The sequence below is a fragment of the Penaeus chinensis genome, chromosome 4, assembly GCF_019202785.1.
Source record: "Penaeus chinensis breed Huanghai No. 1 chromosome 4, ASM1920278v2, whole genome shotgun sequence".
NCBI lineage: Eukaryota > Metazoa > Arthropoda > Malacostraca > Decapoda > Penaeidae > Penaeus > Penaeus chinensis.
The window spans coordinates 23,689,361-23,709,853 of NC_061822.1; the positions used below are offsets into that span (position 1 = coordinate 23,689,361).

The 20,493-nt window shown below is 38.9% G+C and overlaps 1 protein-coding gene and 1 pseudogene across 1 annotated transcript in view; one reads left to right on the forward strand and one right to left on the reverse strand.

Annotated features, from left to right (window-relative positions):
- Positions 1 to 818, reverse strand: part of LOC125025233 (E3 ubiquitin-protein ligase XIAP-like) — a 3,892-nt gene extending 3,074 nt beyond the window's left edge. Inside the window, exons 1-2 of the mRNA XM_047613205.1 lie at positions 606 to 818; positions 88 to 283 (exon numbers count right to left, since the gene is read on the reverse strand). Of these exons, the coding sequence (XP_047469161.1) occupies positions 88 to 283; positions 606 to 818 (409 nt within the window). The remainder of the gene's footprint in view (positions 1 to 87; positions 284 to 605) is intronic.
- Positions 819 to 17,348: 16,530 nt separating this feature from the next.
- Positions 17,349 to 18,648, forward strand: LOC125025234 (annotated as a pseudogene).
- The last annotated feature ends 1,845 nt before the right edge of the window (positions 18,649 to 20,493 follow it).

Below are 20,493 nucleotides of genomic sequence, written 5' to 3' on the forward strand. Positions count from 1 at the left end.
TGATATAAATCTTTATTATCAATATTAATCATTAAAGTATAGGTATATTATATAATAAACATAACCATTAACAATATCATTACTTACACTTATTTGCTGTTGCTGTTATACAAGTGTTGGATTCCTGATTTTGATTCACTTCACAAGCTTCATCGCCTTTTTGAGTAGTCTTACTAGCTTCTTCATCATAAATCTTGTCACTAGCACGAACATTTGCTTTTTTGTTTAAAATTGTATTTAAAATCTTACCTATAGAAACAGGAACATTGCCAACGGTTTCACCCTGTGCAAATTTACATCTAGGGGTTAATTGGACATGTCTAGTCATTATAGAATAAAGCGATTCAAACTGTTTAGTAGGCAAAATGGTCACACGTGCTCCACAATAAAAACAAACACAATTGTCTTTTCTTGTATAACAAAAGCCAGCGGCGGCTAAATCCTTGGGTTCCGTCAATGTATCTGGCCAATCTATTAAAGATTCTTATCTTTTCGCTTCATATCTTAGATCATTGTCAAATTGTTCAATTAATTTTGATCTTGGAAGTGGAGGTAAATTTCGAGCGAAATATACATCCTGGGTTTTTCGCTTTATGAAATTCCACTTTGTTGATCTCGCTAATATCAATTTCCAAATCACATTTGAAGCAGACCACCGATTGATCTACTTTGTAAAAGCCAGCTCTGGCAATGACTATTGGGTGATGAGTGTATTGACGATGATACTTAAATGTATTAATTCTATATACTTTCATCTTTATATCCTCTGCATCGAGTTGACTGTTATCATCACTGGGGTTGTTCCTTAGATGAGACATTTTGTTCAGTCTTCTTATATCAACTTGGTCTTATTATTTGAATTTATCGTCTGACGTTACTGTAAGTCGTAACTAAATTACTAATCGATACAGTCTATTCGATCTAGCACACTGGTCTGTGGTATAGACGCTTTGTCGACGAGGCCGCTCGTATCAGTGAGAATTGTTGACTCATGCGAGAGGGTGCCAACATATATGTATATATGTGTGTTAATGATGACGGGAAAGTATTTCCCGTCAAAATAAATGATTTGCCGAGATCTTTTATTTGCATTGCGATCATATTTTGATGGCTGGTACTTTTTTTTTTTTATTATTATTATTTTTTTAATACTAACAGGTTATAGATGAATATAGATACCTAATCTGTTTTTAATTCTATTATACTATACATATTTATTAACTATATACTGGTAGGATTTAAGACAAATGAACATACATACATATATGTATATATAAGAATAATATAACTAATATATTGCTATATTCTCTTTTTATTGATGTACATAGTATTATATTGTCCTTTGATTTTTTTTGGCACACCAGTCTTGTTACACGGGTAAGCTTCTTGAAATATTCGTTGGAAAACAATCGGTATAATGGTCTCGTTATACAATTAAGCTTGTTAAAATGTCCATGGCAGGTAGTGAATATCTATAAATAACGATTGTTTGTCAGTAAAATAGCCTCGTTATACAATTAGGCACAGTAAAATAATCTCGTTATACAATTTGGCATATTGGGGTGTCCGTTAAATTACCGGTAGGTAACATGTAACGATTGTTTGTCGGTAAAATAGTCTCGTTTTCAGTTAGACTTGTTAAAATGTCCGTTATTTTTTGCCAATATGGGGGTAAGTTTTCGCGCAGGTGAGTTATTGTCAGGGGCTGGTTATTCAGAGATCGAATATTGTATCTGCTGATTTCAAAAGTGTACGACTTCTGATAAGCTAGAGCTAATGGATTCTATTTCGTTAAATAGAAAACCAAGGAAGGATCCTGCAAAGGTTAGATTATGTTAAGTTATATTGTGTTAAGTCGCGTTCTAACAAAGATTGATTATTTTAGAATATTACTTGAGATTGACTATTTTAGAATATTACTTGATATTTTCTATTTTTGTGTATATTTATGAGATTAAATATATTCAGACATTAACCAGAGTAGGATGATATAAATTGTACACAGATATAAAATAAAGGAAATTAATGTATAAATGTATTATCAAAAGAGCAAACGCCAAATCAAATATTAAGAGTAGTTAATATATCGAGTTTAAATCACTATTATAATAGAACAATACTATAATAGTATTTGTCTTACCAAAAGAATAATTGCGTAATGAAAAATAGACGGTTTATGCAATTTGAGATAGACATGTCCAATAGGTCCATTGGGGGGTATTGAAATGAAGAAATAATTTATATTTCATAATTTATAGGTTTTCTTTTTCAAAATGAATTATTAGGTAATTCTCGTAATATTACATTTATTTGATAAACTTTAGTAGACAGGCATAGTCAATTACTTGTATTGAATTGTAACGATTATTATTACCGTATAACAACAATTGTTTAAAAGTAGGTTAAATTTTGACAAAGCCTTATTAATTATTTTATTTCATACTTGCATATTCATTTTGTTAATGATATTTCAATTGGTGGCTTATACTTTTTATTTTTGTTTCTTGAAAGAATCACAAATAGTATTATTTCTTAGAATTAAGAAAACAAAATATATGTTCAAAAGTAGGTTTAAAAGTAGGTCGACATTTAACGAAGCCATATTTTTTTGTACTCGTATATTAATTTTATTAATGATATTCCGATGGGTGATTTATACTTCTTCTTTTCTTGAAAGAATTACAAGTAGTATTTTTTTTTTTTTCTTGTTATATATATAAAGGTCGACATTTGACGAAGCCATATTAATTATTTAATTCTGTACTCGTATATTCATTTTCTGAAAGATATTTCAATTGGTTGTTTATAATTTGACGAAGCCTTATTAATTATTTCATTCTGTATTCGTATATTCATTTGATAATATCCTCATTACGGTTTAGAAACATGCTTTGCCCATTGCTAATGATAATTAAATTGTTAGTTTCTTGAAAGAGTTACAAGTAGTGTTTTTTTTTTATAAAAATAATTTCTTATTCATAGTGTTAGTGTTATTGTATTAAGATATAGTATTGGTATAATCATATTACTATAGTATTGGTATAATCATATTATTATATAGTGTTGGTATTATCATATTTTAATTTATTTACAGGTTACCCCTATTGCTACTACCTCTACTGCTCCAACCGATTTCACTTATATTTTTATTTCTGCTCCAACCGGTTCTACTGCTAGTTTTACTGATCCTACTGCTGATACAAATGAAGACAATGAACAAGAGGTTAGTTTTTAATAGTGTTCATTTTTATTAATAATCTAAACATTATATTTTTGAAGCTATATATTAATCTTATTATTATTTCTATTGATAATGTTTTAACTGTTATAATATTTCATGATATCGTATATATTTCGAAGAAACCGTACGGAAGAGTAACACCGAGTGACAAAGAAAAGCAGGTGAAAAAGATCTTAGATGGACCAAAAATAGACCCCAACAAGTTAACTTGCGTAATTTGTAACAAGGTAAAGATATTTATATATGAGACAGACATGTGTATGTATGTATATATTAAATAGTAATATATTTTCTTATATTGTGTATCTTTAATAATTTTTTATAAATGGGCTCATCTTTTCTTTGTGTTTGGCAGCAATATGTAAAATTGAAGAGGCACCTGAGAAACGTGCACAAAATGACAGGAAGGGACCTCGAGGTAAAATACAACGAGGCGAGATCGTCGCAACCTGCCTCTGTCGCCGCCGGCCTCCGTTTGAGCAGTTGTAACATCTGCGGCAAGGGCGTGCGGCACATGAAATGCCACCCGCAGAACATGCACGGACTAGAGCCGGGCAGCGACGAGTACCGAGCGGCGCTGGGCACGAACGCCGAGCGTCTCCGCGCCCCGTCCGCGGCCCGGAGGCAAGCGAACCGGGCGAGGAGAGAGGGCCTGGCCAAGATTCCGCTGTCGGTGCAGGCGTGGATCGGTCACGAGTCGCGGGGAGGACTGACCGTGGACGGGTGAGGCATGTTGCGCAACATGCGACTGGTGATCGAGATCCTGGAGCGGCATTCGCTGACCGTCATAGACCTGATCGAGGACCGGACGGTCAAGCGATCTTACGAGCTATTGTACGCCGCGCTGGAGCGGAAGCGGCGCTACAAGCATATGAGCATTAACGTGATCCTGGGACATCTCAAGCGTTTCCTCGAGTGTGCGTGTGCCGAGGCCAACCATCCCCTGTGCGAGCTGACCAAGCGCGAGCACGCCTTCTACTCCAAACTGTGCCGCAAGAGGGGCGACCTGGAGAACATGAACAGAAAGGCGGCCGAGTACGTGCCCACGATCGGCGAGATGGGGCCCCTGATCCGCTGTTCGAGGCATTGGGAAGTCGTGGACGGCCTGATCGAGCGACCGCGAGAGACCCTGGCCGAATGCTGTATCGACCTGATCCACGCCGCGCTCGCGTGGCCCCTGATCATCAGGGCGGGAGCGAGAATGGGGGTCGTGCGAAACCTGCTCGTCAGCGAGGTGCTGGAGGCGATCGACACGTCCGACGGCGTCATCGTCAAAGTAAAAAAGCATAAGACATCGTCGCTATACGGTCCCTACCAGATCGGACTAACCGCGAGAGAGCACGGCATGCAGGTCAGCCTTATTCGTCACAGGGGATGGGAGTCGGACTACGTTTTCTCGACGAGCCGAGGCACTCCCTTCTCCCTGGCCAACATTTAGCGTTTCATGCGGAAGCTCTTCCAGCGGTACGGCCTGCCACACCTGCGAATAGCGAGCGTGAGAAAGTTTCTGACCACGCACGTCCACAGCGCGGGCGACGATCGGATTCAGGAGGCGACCGCGTCGTTGCTGAAGCATAGCGTGAAGACCGCCAAGCGCGACTACAAAGCCATGCAGCGCGATCGCGACGCTCTTGACACGGCCAATCACCTCCCGCGAATGTTGCAGGACCAGATGGAAGAGCGGGACGAAGACGACAACAATGTCGAGACAGCCGAAGAGGAACCTGTCAACAATGAGAATACCGTTGATGACGATATCATTATACCTACCGCTACCACTACGGCTGATAGAGATGAAATTATTAATGATGATATTGCCGATAATTTAAATGATAATAGGGTTATATCCGGTACTAGTATTATCCATGAGGATAATGATGATACTATGGATGAGGATATTCCTATGACATACAAAAGACGTGATGGCTAGATTTAAACCTCAACATCTTTTACTCATTAAAAAAGTATTTCAAGGTAATATAAACAAGAAAGGAGTACCAAGTCTAAATGTAATAGAAAAAAGGAGACAGGAACTAGAGGATATTAATAATCATGAGGGTTATAATTTCGAAACATTGACTAAAAAAAATTATGAGTATATAAGGTCATAAATACGACTACGCCAGTAGTATTATGTTTGTTTAAAAGTTTCTTTTAATTAAAAAAATATGTTTTATACTTGTTTTTTTTTTTTATTCACATACACAATATATATGTATGTATATATATATATATATGTATATATATATATATATATACAGTATATATATATATATATTAACTTGATTGCTTGACACACAAGTTGATAATGGCTTCTCTTCTCAAAAAAATACAACTTGATTGTTTAAATATACATCCTCAGTGGTATAGGATGATCAGTAAAAAAAAACCCACTGAGCTCGTATATGGAGCTTTGGAAATAAAGAGGGGAAGGTCCTCACACAATCTCTATCGACATTTTTGGTCGCCCACGCACATCTTTTTTATTTATATCTTTATCTTATACATGGTTACCGATATGTATATTGTTATGGGATGGTGTAGATGGATCATATTAGTTCACTCCCCCCTCCATCTTTTCCAACTACCTACAATTACACCCAACTGCTCTCCATCTTTAACATTGAATTCCTTCGTTATCCAGTCTAACATCTTTGATCTTTGTCTACCTCTTGCTCTTTTTCCTGCCATTTCAGCTTCCATGATATTTTATTCTATCCCTCCCTCTCTCTTCATGTCCAATGAAATCCCATTGCATTAACCTGATCTTATCTAGTAGCTGTCTTTTTATTTTCATCGAGTCCAAAGTGTCTTCATTCCGACATCTTTGTTTTATTTCTAATTTTTTTTTTTTTTTACAAAACCATATTTCTACTGCTTCAAGCCTTTTTTCCATATTTTTAGTTATTGTCCACGACTCGCATCCATACAACAATATTGGCCATATATAATGGTTTAATAAAAACTGTTTATTTTCCAATTTTAGATTATTTGCACAATATATATTTATCATGTCCATAAATGCTTTTCGTGTAGGTCCTCTACCTTCACTCTTCTTATATGACACTTCACTTCAACACCGTTCCTCTGGTAAATTCCTAGTCGTCATTTTTGACTCCAAACTATCCTGGCGAGACCATATTCTTTACATCAAAGAAAAAGCACGCCGCCGTCTCCGAATTTTACAAACCCTATCCCATTTATCCTGGGGGTCAGATCGAAAAACTCTCCTTCATCTTCATGTCACCTTAATCCTCTCCACTCTAGATTATGGATGCCATATCTATTCCTCTGCCTCAACTTCTCTCCTTGCTCATCTTGATACAATCCAACACTGTGGTCTTCGCTTAGCCCTAGGTGCCTTCCGCTCCTCTCCAGTTGAGAGCCTGTACACTGAATCAGGCATACGATCTCTCTCTCTCAATCAAATTTTGCTGGGTACCCAGCCATGTTGGAATCCCCAGCAATGAACAGGCAAATACTCTAGCACGCTACGCTGCTATGTCCACATTTCTCACATATCCCAGCTACGGATTATTACCCACACTTTAAGACCTTCTTGTATAATCGATGGCAATCTTTTTGGTCAAGTCTCCACACTAATAAATTACATTCTGTAAAACTGTCAATCTCCTGGTCAGCTCCATTCCATCGGAACAGACGTTGGGAGATGGCCCTCGCCCGCTTGCGCATTGGCCACACCCGTCTAACACACTCCGATACAATCCGATCCAACCCTATGTCCCTTATGTAATGTTCCTCTTTCAGTCCCACATATTCTATTGTCATGCCCACGTTTTGAAGCAGCCCGTACCTCTACTTTCTCCCACCTGTCCTCCCTACATAGACATCCCAACTTATCAGACATCCTTACAGAATCTCACACTTTCTGCTTTGACAACCTGTTTTCCTTCCTCAAACGCATTTATATCCTTCACTTGATCTAATCCTTTACATTACCTCATCCGACCTTAACCCATTCACTCACCAATCCCTTAACCCAGCTTTAACAACTACTCACTAACCCAAACACCCTCACTACCATTAACTATAGTGCTACATGACCTTGGATGTATAGCACATTTATTTTGCCTTTAATCATAACCATTAACCATAAATGCTTTTTTGGCTAAATTAATCCTGTATTTGATATCCGTATCTGATCTACCATCCGATGTTATCCAACTGCCTAAATACTTGAAACTATCTACTTGTTTAATTAGTACCCCGTTCACCGTCACGCAACATTCCGGAATATGTACTTTCTTGCTGGTCACCATTACATAGCTTTTCTGGCATTTTACCTTTGATTCAACTCGCTCGCTTTCCCTCGTTATAATATCCAATATTCTCTTAAGTTTTTCTTCACTGTCTGCAATCACAACAATGTTATCTGCATATCTAAAGTTATTATAGTTCGTCCCCTCTAAATCGACCCCCTCGCATGCCCTTATTTTATCGAGAGCTTCTTCACTATACAAGTTGAATAAATCTGGTGATAATACACAGTCTTTCTTTATCTCTACCCAGTCATCCATTTTTCTTTGAAACTTGATGGCAACTTTTTTATCATGGTACAGGCTACTTATTAATTTAAGATCTCTTCTATCGATCTCTAGTTTCTCTTGCAATTCTTTCAGTTAATCATATTTTATATATGTGAACGGCTTCTCATAGTTAATATAACATATATACAAGTCTTTTTGTTTTTCAATGGATTTTTCTATTAGCATTCTCAACCAGAAAATCGCATTTCTTGTGTCTTTTTCAAATCTATATCCAAACTGTTCATCTGTTTTCCTTTTTCTAATGATTGTTCCTCAAAAAGGACTTTCGAATCATACACATGATTTACAATTTCAACAAGCTCACAATCTTTCAAAGCTTGAATTATTTCAAGAGAAATATTATCATATACTATTTCATTCTCCATCTCTATTTTTGTTATTGCATGTTTAATCTCTTTACTCGTTATCGGCCCCTCGATCATCTGTTTCCTCCATGTTGGTCTTTTTATTGTACTCCCCTCTGAATAGAGACTTGTATTATATTCTGTCCACCTTTTCTTAACTTGGTTTAGCTCTATCAACATACTGCCATGGTCATCTTTTATCTTCTCACACTGTTGTTCCAGACACTTTTCTCTTCTTGTTCTATACATCTTTCGAACGCTATCATGTATACCAATTGAATACATCTCAGTATTTAAGAATTCTATATCTTTACCTCTTGGCAATCATACAGTTATCCAATAACCGATATGCACTGATCGACAGATATGAAAGGTTCACCTTGCTGTAGGATTTGTCTTCGATTTGCTTGTCGTGCAATCTAGTCAGGAATGCCGCATTGGTTCGTTACTCGAAGAATATGTGGATGGATTAATATATCATATATCTTACCCCGTACTTAGAGAACGGGAAAAATATATACATTTATATATATTAGATACATATCCACTATAATTATATACAAATATAACAATATTTATATTAATCATACAAATAATTAGTTTCTATACTTACAGTATCAATGAATTCATTCCCAACTATAGTTTGGATGTGAACGCAATCAGGTGACAAACGACCATGAGCAATTATAGGGTTGGTATGAGTACTCCATTGATTTTTTTGAACTTGACACGAGAAGCATATAAAAAAAGAAATTATCTCAACAATGAATATATTTAATTTATATATAACCTGACTATAAATTATTAGTATTATTATTATTATATACACATATATGTGTCTATTTTTCTCACCTTTATAATAAAAACCACTCTCGGCCATATAAAATACGTTACAATCTTTCTTTGGGAAATTATGAAAAGACGAAAAGCGTTTATCGTATCTCGTATACGATGTTATAGCCTTATCATTGGATTGTGTAAAATTAAAAGTTGACAGCATTTCCAATATTAGTTCTCCTTGTTCTTGTGTAATATTCGAACACAGTTTTCCTTTTAATAAAAGGACACGAATTATAATGAATATGCTTTATAGTTATAAATCCTATTATTAAACATATTAGCGTATCGGTAGTTATGTGATTGTTACAAAAAAGCAAAACATATTATCAGGATAAAACTGATAAACACCAGTATATGCCAGAGCTTTCGCCAACGACTTACATGGCCAATTATTAAATGTTAATAATCGTACACTTTCAAATCTCAAGCCCAGTGGTAATACAGATTTTTAATAAAAGTATGTTTTAACTTCTTATTTATTGCATAATAGTAATGTTTATATAGTTTTAGTTTAGTTTAGTCCTTTATTTACCAACCTAACTAACTGCACAGGGTGGCACTCTGAGATATAATGTACAAGTGTTCGCTTATATTCTTCATTACACAGTTTACACTTAGTTTCTTCGACATTACAAACTGTACTGATCTGCCAATACAATCTATATCCAAGCCTGATCCTTGCAGTCACAACATCACACTGTCTTGTTCTTGTTTTATATAAACCATTGTAGAGGCCATGAGTATTCCTGCCAACTCGGTTTGCATAGTGCTAGCACAGTCATGAACCCTCCTACAATCCTGGTGCTGCAAAATATTGTTTTTATATACAACCAAAGCGCATCCTGCTCTGCTCCCAGACTGCAATGATCCGTCAGTGTAGCATTCATATGCATTGGAAAGAGTGTCTAGATGCTCATATTTATACTTGCAAGTGCATACTGTTTAAGTATAGCAGGGGGGACACTGTCTTTTTTGGGGGCAGTCGTATAATATACACTTAGGTCCGAAATTTTCCACGTTGGAACAGAACGTCCATTATCCACTCATCTGCCACGCAGGCATATAGCTTGGGCGTGGGAAAGCATTAATACATTTTATATTCGGTTATGTGATACTACATTCCAAATTTAGGATACAACATAAGTATATCTTCTAGGGCATCAAATGATATGAAGTAGTTACATAGTTCTCCGTACCTCATGCTAGGTGGCCTGGAAGGCTGTATCACATGGCACTCTGAGATATAATGTACAAGTGTTCGCTTATATTCTTCATTACATAGTTTAAACTTAGTTTCTTCGACATTACAAACTGTACTGACCTGCCAATACAATCTATATCCAAGCCTGATTCTTGAAGTCACAACATCACACTGTCTTGCTCTTGTTTTATATAAACCATAGATGAATGAATCTTGCCTAAACCGGTCATAGTGCTTTATGCTACAGCTATCAGGGCGCTGAGAATTAATCAACTCAGTCAAGTCCTCCCTGAAGGAGGCTTTAATGATGTAGAAAATCCTAGAAAGAGGTATCCCAAGATCTATGTCCACACTTTGTTTGTCACATGCTGACTTTGCTAGGCGATCAGCATGATCATGCCTAGGGATTCCAACATGCGATGGAATCCACACAAAACGTATATTATGTCCTCGTTCTTTTGCACGATACACGTTTATCCTGATGTCATTTGCAATATTTCCCGCACCTTTGTCTAGAGTGTTCAGAGCCTGGAGAGCACTCTGTAAATCGCAGAGTGCCTTGATTCAATAGAAATTCGGTGGCCATGAGTATTCCTGCCAACTCGGTTTGCATAGTGCAAGCCATGAACCCTCCTACAATCCTGGTGCTGCAAATATTGTTTTTATATACAACAAAAGCGCATCCTGCTCTGCTCCCAGACTGCAAGGATCCGTCAGTGTAGCATTCATATACATTGGAAAGAGTGTCTAGATGCTCATTTATACTTGCAAGTGCATACTGTTTAAGTTTAGCAGGGGGGGGCACAGTTTTTTTGGGGGGGCAGTCGTTTAATATACACTTGGGTCCGACATTTTCCACGGTGGTACAGAACGTCCGTGTAGGGTCTTAGTTATGGGATTGATTGATTATTTAAAATTATCTGCCGCGTCAACAGCTAAGGTCATTAGCGGCGAACACCTTGTTAGACTGAAAAATATTAAAATGTTTAAAACGATAAAACTCTATCAATAAATGTCATAAATAACAATAAATATGATATTAAAATCGAAGCATAAATATCATGCTCTAAATGTCTAAAAAATAAAAAAAATAAAAAAAATTAAAAATAAATAAATTGCATAAACATTATACATAACTAAATTTTATTGAAAATATTAGTTTCCCTAAGAAAACTAATAAGACCTTCTATGTCACAGTCCTCCCCCAATAGTGTTTTTAGTGTATATGGGGTAGACAAGTACCTTCCTCTTTGGTCTGAGAATGTTGCACATCTTTCCATTACATGTGCGACCGTTAATGGCCATTGGCATTCCTCACAGCGTGCTTCACTTTTAGCCATCATCGGCCCATGAGTCAGTCTTGTGTGCCCGATTCTCAGCCTTGTTATTACAACTTCTACTTGTCGGTTAGGGTGGATGCTGGTCACCCAACTGCCAAGGTCATCTCTAATCTCTCTCAGTTTATTTCTAGAGGTATGCCTCCATTGTTCCCTCCATTTATCACGAAGACAACTCCTGATGCTGGGTTTCAAGTCAGTGTGTGGGAGAGGAAAACGAGCATCACAGGGCTGAGTTGCAGCTGCCTTGGCCTTCTGATCAGCTCGTTCATTCTCACTGATACCAACATGTGCTGGCACCCAACACAGAGTTATCTTTTTACGTGCTGACATCAGTGCAAGCCAATCTTGAACCTCTCTCACCACTGGATGTGACGAGTTTAAACTCTTGATTGCTTGCAGGGCACTACGAGAGTCACAATATATTACAACGGAATGGTTTGTAAGATCTCTAGTCATCTTGACTGCTGCAAGGATGGCATGTAACTCTGCAGTGAAAATCGAGGCTGATCGAGAAAGACTGCCAGATGCAGTCTTCCTTCTGCTCACTGCTGCAAAGCCCACACCATTTTCAGATTTCGAACCATCTGTATATATTGCATATGATCCTTGGTATTTAGAAGTGTGTTGAAGAAATATCTCTCTGACTTCTGCTTCGGATCTCTCCCCTCTCCCGATTCCGACCAAATCGAGCTCGACTTGATTAGTCCAATGGGGGACTTGGGAAGTTCCAACAGCCAGAACCTTTGTGAGATTTAAATTAAGATTTTCCACCAGATTCCTCATTCTCCTACCATAGGATCGGCTATCCTCAAGGGGGTTGAAAACCAATCTGGATGTAGGAGATCCCGGAATCCTTTGTAGTCTCGTGTAGTAAATCAGGTTCATGTAGTCCCTGTGTAATGAAAGAGGTGGTTCTCCACTCTCAGCATACAGGGACTCCACAGGTGAAGACCTGAAAGCCCCTATACAGATTCTCAGAGCTTCATTATGAACCGAGTCCAACATCCGGAGAACAGTGGGAGTTGCAGATGAATAAGCCTCACATCCATAGTCAAGTTTACTACGAATAAGCGCTCGGTAAAGCCGCAGAAGCGTTGTGCGGTCTGCACCCCAAGATAGGTGTGAAAGAACCCGCAAAATACTAAGCGCTTTTGTAGCTTTCACCTTCAACTGTTTAATGTGAGGCACCCATGTAAGCCTTGAGTCAAAAATTAGACCCAAGTACTTTACCTCTTGGACAAAATGCAGGGGGTTTGCTCCTAAATAGAGGGAAGGATGGAACTTTTCCCGTTTGTGGAAATGCATAGCCATGGTCTTGCTTGGAGAAAACTTGAACCCATGGTATATTGCCCATTGCACAACCTGATTTATTGCAGTCTGCATGTGCCCTTGCACATCCTGTAAGCTTCCTCCTGAGCAGTAAAGTGTAAAGTCATCCACATACAGACTACATGAGACAGCACTTGGAACGACCTTTACGATGTCATTTATAGCAATGGCAAACAGGGTCACACTTAAAACACTCCCTTGTGGGACCCCTTCTAGCTGGTCTTCCAGGTTAGAGAAGCTGTTTCCCACCCTCACTCTAAACTTCCTGTCAGCAAGGAAGCTTTGTATGAAGGTAGGCAATGCTCCTCTTAAACCAATGTCATACAGCTTCATGAGTATGCCATGCTTCCAAGTAGTATCATAAGCCTTTTCAAGGTCAAAGAAGACTGCTAACATATGACGTCGCTGTGTGAAGGAATTCTGTATAGCAGTTTCCATCCTTACAAGTGCATCTGTGGTCGATCTCAGTTTTCTAAACCCATATTGATATGGGGTCAGTACGTTTTCCTTTTCTAGCAGCCATGTCAACCTGAAGTTTACCATTTTCTCCATCAACTTGCAGATGCAGCTGGTGAGAGAAATTGGTCTATAATTCCCTGGTATAGAAGCATCCTTGCCAGGTTTAGGGACAGGAATGATTATAGCTTCTTTCCATGTGGATGGCACTGTGCCCTCCCTATAGATCCTATTGAATAGATCCAACAGGAACATTTGGGAACTCTCCGGTAAATGAGATATCATTTGGTATGGAATATCGACATACAGCAGAGCTGCAAAGCAGAGTCCATCTCCTTGCGCAAAATGGAAAGTTGTATGGAAGTTCTGCTGCAGTGCTACTGAAGAACGACACTGTGTGTCGTTCCTGTTCAGCCCGAAGAGTGGAGAATCGGGCAGTGTAAGATGCTCCAGAGGAGATCTCTGCCATGGATTTTGCCAGCTCATTTGCAACATCTGTTTTGTTTGTTAGGATTATACCATCTATTTTCAGAGCAGGTGGTGATATGGATGTGCTCTTTCCAGCGATCTTACGCACCTTGTCCCATACCCATGCTAAGGGGGTCCCAGAGTTAATTAAGGAGACATATTGTCTCCACAACGTCCGCCTAGCCTCCTTTAGCACTCGCCTGGCCTTGGCTCGGGTCTTTTTGTACTGGATCAAGGTTATATCGCTTGGGCGTCGTTTCAACTGCCTTAATGCAGTTTTTCTTGCTCTGACAGCTTGTTGGCATTCATCAGACCACCATGGTACCGGAGGTCGACGGTACTGCCCGCTACTTCTGGGAATTGATGCCTCTGCTGCAAGGTGAATTCGTGATGTGAAGTGATTAACAGCATCTTGAACACACTGGAAATCATTCACAGATCCTTGCAATACTGCAGTTGATCTAAAAAGATTCCAGTCTGCATGTTCAAGTCGCAATCTCTGCACTCCATTGGCTGGAATACCATTCACCTCCTCCAAAAGTATGGGATAGTGGTCACTTCCATGTAAGTCTTCCATGACCTGCCAAGTGAAATTCAACTGTGAATCAGGTGAACCAATTGACAGGTCAATATTGGAGAATGTCCCAGTTTGAATTTGGAAATGTGTGGGTGCGTCACTATTCACTAAAACTGCATCTACTCTTGAGAACAAGGACTCCAAGGCCCTTCCTCGAGGGTTGCACAAAGTGTCTGCCCAGAGGTGATGCCGACCATTGAAGTCTCCCAAGAGTAGAAATGGATGAGGCAACTGCCCAAGTAAATCTTCTAAATCATCTATGTTGAGATTATGTGGAGGGAGGTAGATTGATGCAACAGTGTAAGGTCGTGTCAAGCCTATTCTCACAGCCTTCACCTGCAGTGTCGTCTGCAGGTGGATGGCCTGGAAGGGAATATCCTGACGTACCATCGCTGCTACTCCTCCAAGAGGTCCATTATCAAAGGTCCCATAATGGGCTTGAACTTGGAATCCTCTCAGGGAAATTGGACGATTTTCCCTGACCATAATCTCTTGTAGGCATACACAAACTGGATTACATGAAGCTATTAGATGTTGCAGTTCTTCCAATTTTGCATGAATTCCCTGACAATTCCATTGGATTAGGGTATCCAGTTCTTCAGGTTGACAAACTACTTCATAAGGTGTTTGTCAGCACCTGTGGTTAAGGCCTGCCCCACACCTTTAGGCTGTCCCTTTCCAGCATCTTGGGAGTACCTTTTGATGGGTTGTTTAACTGTGGAACTAGTTTCCACAGGCTTCCTTTGGGCAGGCTCAGAATTTCTTTGCTTGGGCAAAGGACGGACCTGAGCCTTCGATTCAGGAGCATTCTGTCTAGCAGCGGAGGCCCCTGTGGACGTGGTAGCCTCAGGAGCCCTGCCTGGTGGCTCCAAAGACCCGACTCTATGAAGAGTCTTTTGAACAGGCTCAGGATTCCTCTGCCTGTGCAAATGGCGTACCTGATCCTTTACTTCAGGGGGATTCTGCCAAGCAGCAGAGGCCTCCGTGGATGTGGTGGCAGCTGAAGCTGTCACCGTTGAGGCCTCTGGAGCCTGAACTGATGGCTCCAAAGACCTTACTTTGGGAGGAGGAGTCTCCTCAATAGACCCTTCACTCCTACTCCGTTTCTGGTGCAACTCACCAGAGGCACTTTCAGCAATTGTGGACTGAGGTTTAAAGGTAGTGGCAGTGTGTGTGGTGATAGAAGTATTGGAGGGTAAGGGATGGCGGGAAGGAGGATGGGCTAGAACTGAGGCAAAGGACTTACCCGGCTGTGCAAACAGCACACGAGCACGTCGCTTTGCTTCTGCAAAACTAACTTTCTCCTTGCTCCTTATAACCAATACTTCTTTTTCAAACTTGTACCTTTTACATTGCTTAGAAGAAGCTTCATGATCTTCTTTGCAGTGGTAAAAACATATTGGACCTGGACAGTTATCATCTCCTTGATGACCTGTTGTACCACATTTCACACATACCCTTGGTTGTCCATTTTCCTTAAATCGGCAAGTGTTGGCTCCATGACCATAACCCTGGCAGTGGAAGCACCGCATAGGGTTGGGAACATATGGCTTTACCTTGAGGTGATACCATGCCAATTTAACTGATTCAGGTAGGACGAACGATTCAAAAGTTAGAAGACGAGCTGGTGTCGACTGTTCCAAACCATCAACTTTCATCTTAAAACGTTTTACTGCCACTACATTAAAATTCTTTAGTTCTTCTAACAGTTTCTCCTCAGAATACCTCATCAGGTCTCGGGAAAAGACAATTCCCCTACACTGATTGAGGGTTTTGTGAGGAGAACATGAGACTTGAGCCCCAGGAATGTCGCATATTGCACAAAGACGATCACTCTCGTCTGGTGACGAAACCTCAACCATAAGGCTACCATCTCGCTGTGGGGTGATGCGAGGATCACGTTGACATACCTCAACTATCTTCCGATGTACTTCAAAAATAACAAGATCCATGATAGATACACCATCAATGGTCTTCACTACTAGAAATTTACTATATGATACACTTTCAAATTTACCAGGTAAGATTTCCTTAATGGATTGAGGAGGACTTTTCTCCTTCTTACCTGGTTTGGAAGTTCGGGAACCATTACGATTTCCATTCTTGCCCTTTGGAATCTGGTAAGGTTCCAGAGTGACAATATGTGATGTTCCAGAGGGATTGGCCGGGGGATTGCGAAGGTCGTCAGGGAGAGAGCAAGTTCGTTGTAAATTTGCAGCAATCATACAAATTATAAATCTTCATTTCCTCACCCCCCACCCACCATGGAGTCCAATGAGGGGAAGCTATAGTCGGGACTCAAATTTTCCCAACAGCCACAGGGGTAGTGAGGAAATATACGCAATCACTATTACAGTGCTGATGGTAGTCGCGAGACCTGTGCGCTACCGACTGGACAGTGCCTGCTTGACCCTAGCCATATTTGACCAGCCGATTGACTTGACCGGGCCTTGATCAAGCCTCCCGTCTAACCAGAATAGAGGACCAAAGAGGTGTGTTGCTAGCTGCAGGGCGCAGCGTGCAGCATCGCTCAACCTCCAGGACTCCTGTCTCCTGATAATACGGGACGCCACGCACGGCAAACACACGTGGGAGAGTTCTCCCTGGCCCAAGATGGAATGAACCAGGGGTGGGTGCACCATCCCCTCTCATAGGCCTTGGTGCACCAGGAAGCCATTTTGTCTCATCCCTCACTAGTGACCCCTCCAATATGGGTAGCCCTCTGTTCCGGCTCACCAGCTCATTGGGACCTCAAGCCCCCCACCGCGGCAAGGCGGCTTCCGTTAGGGGGGGGAATTAAGAGATCGATAGTCTACCACCCTCCAACATATTGTACATATGTTGAGGATGATCTCTGGAAGGGTATGGGAAATTCATATATATGGTCTAAAAATTCCACTCTAAAACAAGTACCAAATACTATGAGTTCGATAGTAAAACAAAATATGTATAGACTACCGCTTATCGAAGCGTTGTACCATCCCATGGTAACGGCGGGAAGAAAATCAAAAACGTATACCCGGTCACCAACGATAAGAAGGTTAACCATTAAGCAAGAACTTTGGCCTGTTGGTATAACATTAAATATGAGAAGAGAATGGGATTTAAATAATAGAACGCCATCGCTAATAGTACCAGCCACAGTCGCTGCAGCGGTAGCGGTACCGACATTACCTTCCAAGACAGTAAAAACGGCACTATCATCCACTGGGTCATTATTACCACCACCACTGCCGCCATTATATGACTGTACACCTATTCGTAATATGATCATACATACTGGAAGACGAGATTCTCTAACAGACGTTTGTGATTTATATCAGAAATTGGATTTAGATTATAAATCAATAGAAAAAATAAAAGAAAGGTCAATATCGCTATTGTCAAAAGTGGACGAACTAGCCAGTTCTGATCAGTCTAACGTGTATATAATCGGTCCCGGTGTATATTATATAAGTAAGAGCGATAGCGTAACTTTTTTTTTTTTTTTACATAAAATTGCAAATATAAAACATTACTTAAGCGAGTTATTTTTTGGATTAATAGTGAAAGAAGTGATATGAACTGTTCCCATACATCATGTCTATCCAGAGGCATTTTGCTATGAAATGCCTTTTAGAGGATTATCTTTAAACTATCTTCTTTACGATGATACCAATATGACCAAGAAAACTTTTCTTCAATGTATCGCTAAGAAACACGGTCAATCATGCATGACAGGACTGTGGATAATCTCGTGGATACCTGTACTCACAGACTTGCAGAACAATTACCCTATGTTATTGCTGAGATGATTAATATTTTTACGAGATTGAACAATCAACGGATCGTATATTTAGATATTAAACCAGATAATTTTGCTATAGACATATATACTGGACAACCGTACTTAATCGATATGGGACTTACGACATTTGCAGGTACCAAGTATTCAGATGACGCTTTCGATATAGACGAGTCAGACTGGCATAGATATCCCCAATCACCTCCTGAACTGCTAAGGGACGAAACATGTGAATCGAAAAGTATGACCTATGGAATGTCGTATAATTTAAGTTGTATTTTATATAATTCAAATATCAAGGGATACAACGTCCGTTCTCTGTCGGAGAATCGCCTCTTTAACGAATGGATGAAAAATGCCAGAGAAGAAAATATAGGAGACTAAAAATGAGCGAATTGATGGATATACTTCAAGAATGTTTCCTTCTGTCTGCAAAGGGAAAACTGACATTTGAAAAAGCATTGACATTATACTCTCCTTTATTGTATTACTCTTTTTAACTATATATTTATGTATGTATTGTATTATTTTGAAAAGGACTGTGTAAATACAATTGATATTGAATAATATATAAATGAATTATTGAAATGTGGTGCTCTTTTTTTTCCTTGTTTATAACTAGAAATATATATATATATATATATATATATATATATATAAATGGAAACAAGTATCGAAACTATTAAATCATGGATAACAATATTAAGTTGTAATTGTAAAAATGTTGAAATATTACAAAGGTTATTGAATAACTTATCGGAAAAAAATAAATTCAGATGAATTAAGGAAAAAATACATCTCCACTAAAGAATTACAAATAATCGACGAAATATTGGATCTTGTTGGTGCTGTTAAGCTTTACAACTTAATGTCGACGCCTGTTAATTTTTTAAGTCGATTCGGGATTACAGATATAAAAGCATGATCATGTAATGAATATAAAAGTTATTACAAATTATCTTCCTGTTTCATCCTACTGGCCAAAAAAGTTTTAATGTGCCCAAATTTCATTTTATCTTTTGATCACTTTGAAAATAATGATTTAATGACAATTATTGACTATGTAGCAATAACAAATAATGAAAGAAATGACACGTATACTTGTGAACTTTTCACCCTCTATAAGAGTTTGTTGAAATCGACCTCCGCTTAACGGTTCTTGGGCAACACTAATTATAGACAATAGAAGTAGGACTATTGAAGAATATACCGCCTCGAGGGACAAATCCGAGGATAATGGTAACAGATGTTCTTTTTCGCTTTTATCGGGATACGTCCTGGTTAGTAATCGAATACTTCCATCTCGAAGAGGGAGAGACTCGTGCTACTGCTCTGATCGTTTATATATCTTTACTTATATAAAACTGAAAAGAGTATCGATAGACGAAAATTTGGAGTGAAACCAATCCGCGTTCATCTTTTGGACGAGGAATTTATGTTGATCGAATACGAACTGTGTTCACTTGATACTATACTTTTCCATGACGAAGGTAATACTTTGAAACGTATAATAAAAAAACGAATAACACTGTTCATGGTTTTCCGTCACACCACGATACCGCCACCACTACCACTACTGCTGCTGCTGCCACCATCACTTCCACCCCTAATACTACTACTACTAATAATAATAATAGCGGCGATGACAGCAATAAAGATTGTAATATGTATATTGATGATGTCTAAATGGAGAATGAATCTATTGATGACAAAAATAGGAATATTATAGGTTTGGATTCTATCTTACTTTCAATCTACAATAATGTTGCCATGGGTAGTCAAATAGACAACAGCAATGAAAATATTCAAAACTGCACTTCGAATAAGGAAATAGCGGCTAAAGCCGCTACCTTGTATGGTGATTATAGAAATATTACTGCATACTCAGGGGATGTTAAAGGTATCGACAATAATGATAATAATAAGAATAAGAATAAGAATAATTATAAGAGCAATGGTAAGAGAAATAACAGTCACGACGCTATAATTTTACCACCACCCGTTACACAACAAATGACTCTGGATGAACTACGAAAAGCAGGAGTGACATCATCTATATCTACCAAAGACTCGGATCAGAATCTATTGTCCTTACGAGTATTAAAGTTTAAAGACATTATCTGCCCCTATAGTTGTTCATTACTTCCTCCACCTATAATCATTAGAAAGTCTTTTAATAGATACATATTCGTATCTAATATAAGTGAATATTTCGATTCGATCAAATTTTGTAATAATATAATTTCTATTCCGGTTAAAGATTCAACATTGTATGAACAAATCATAATGACCATTAACACTATAAGAGAAATTAGTTTATCAATGTGTTGTAATGAACTTGGCGA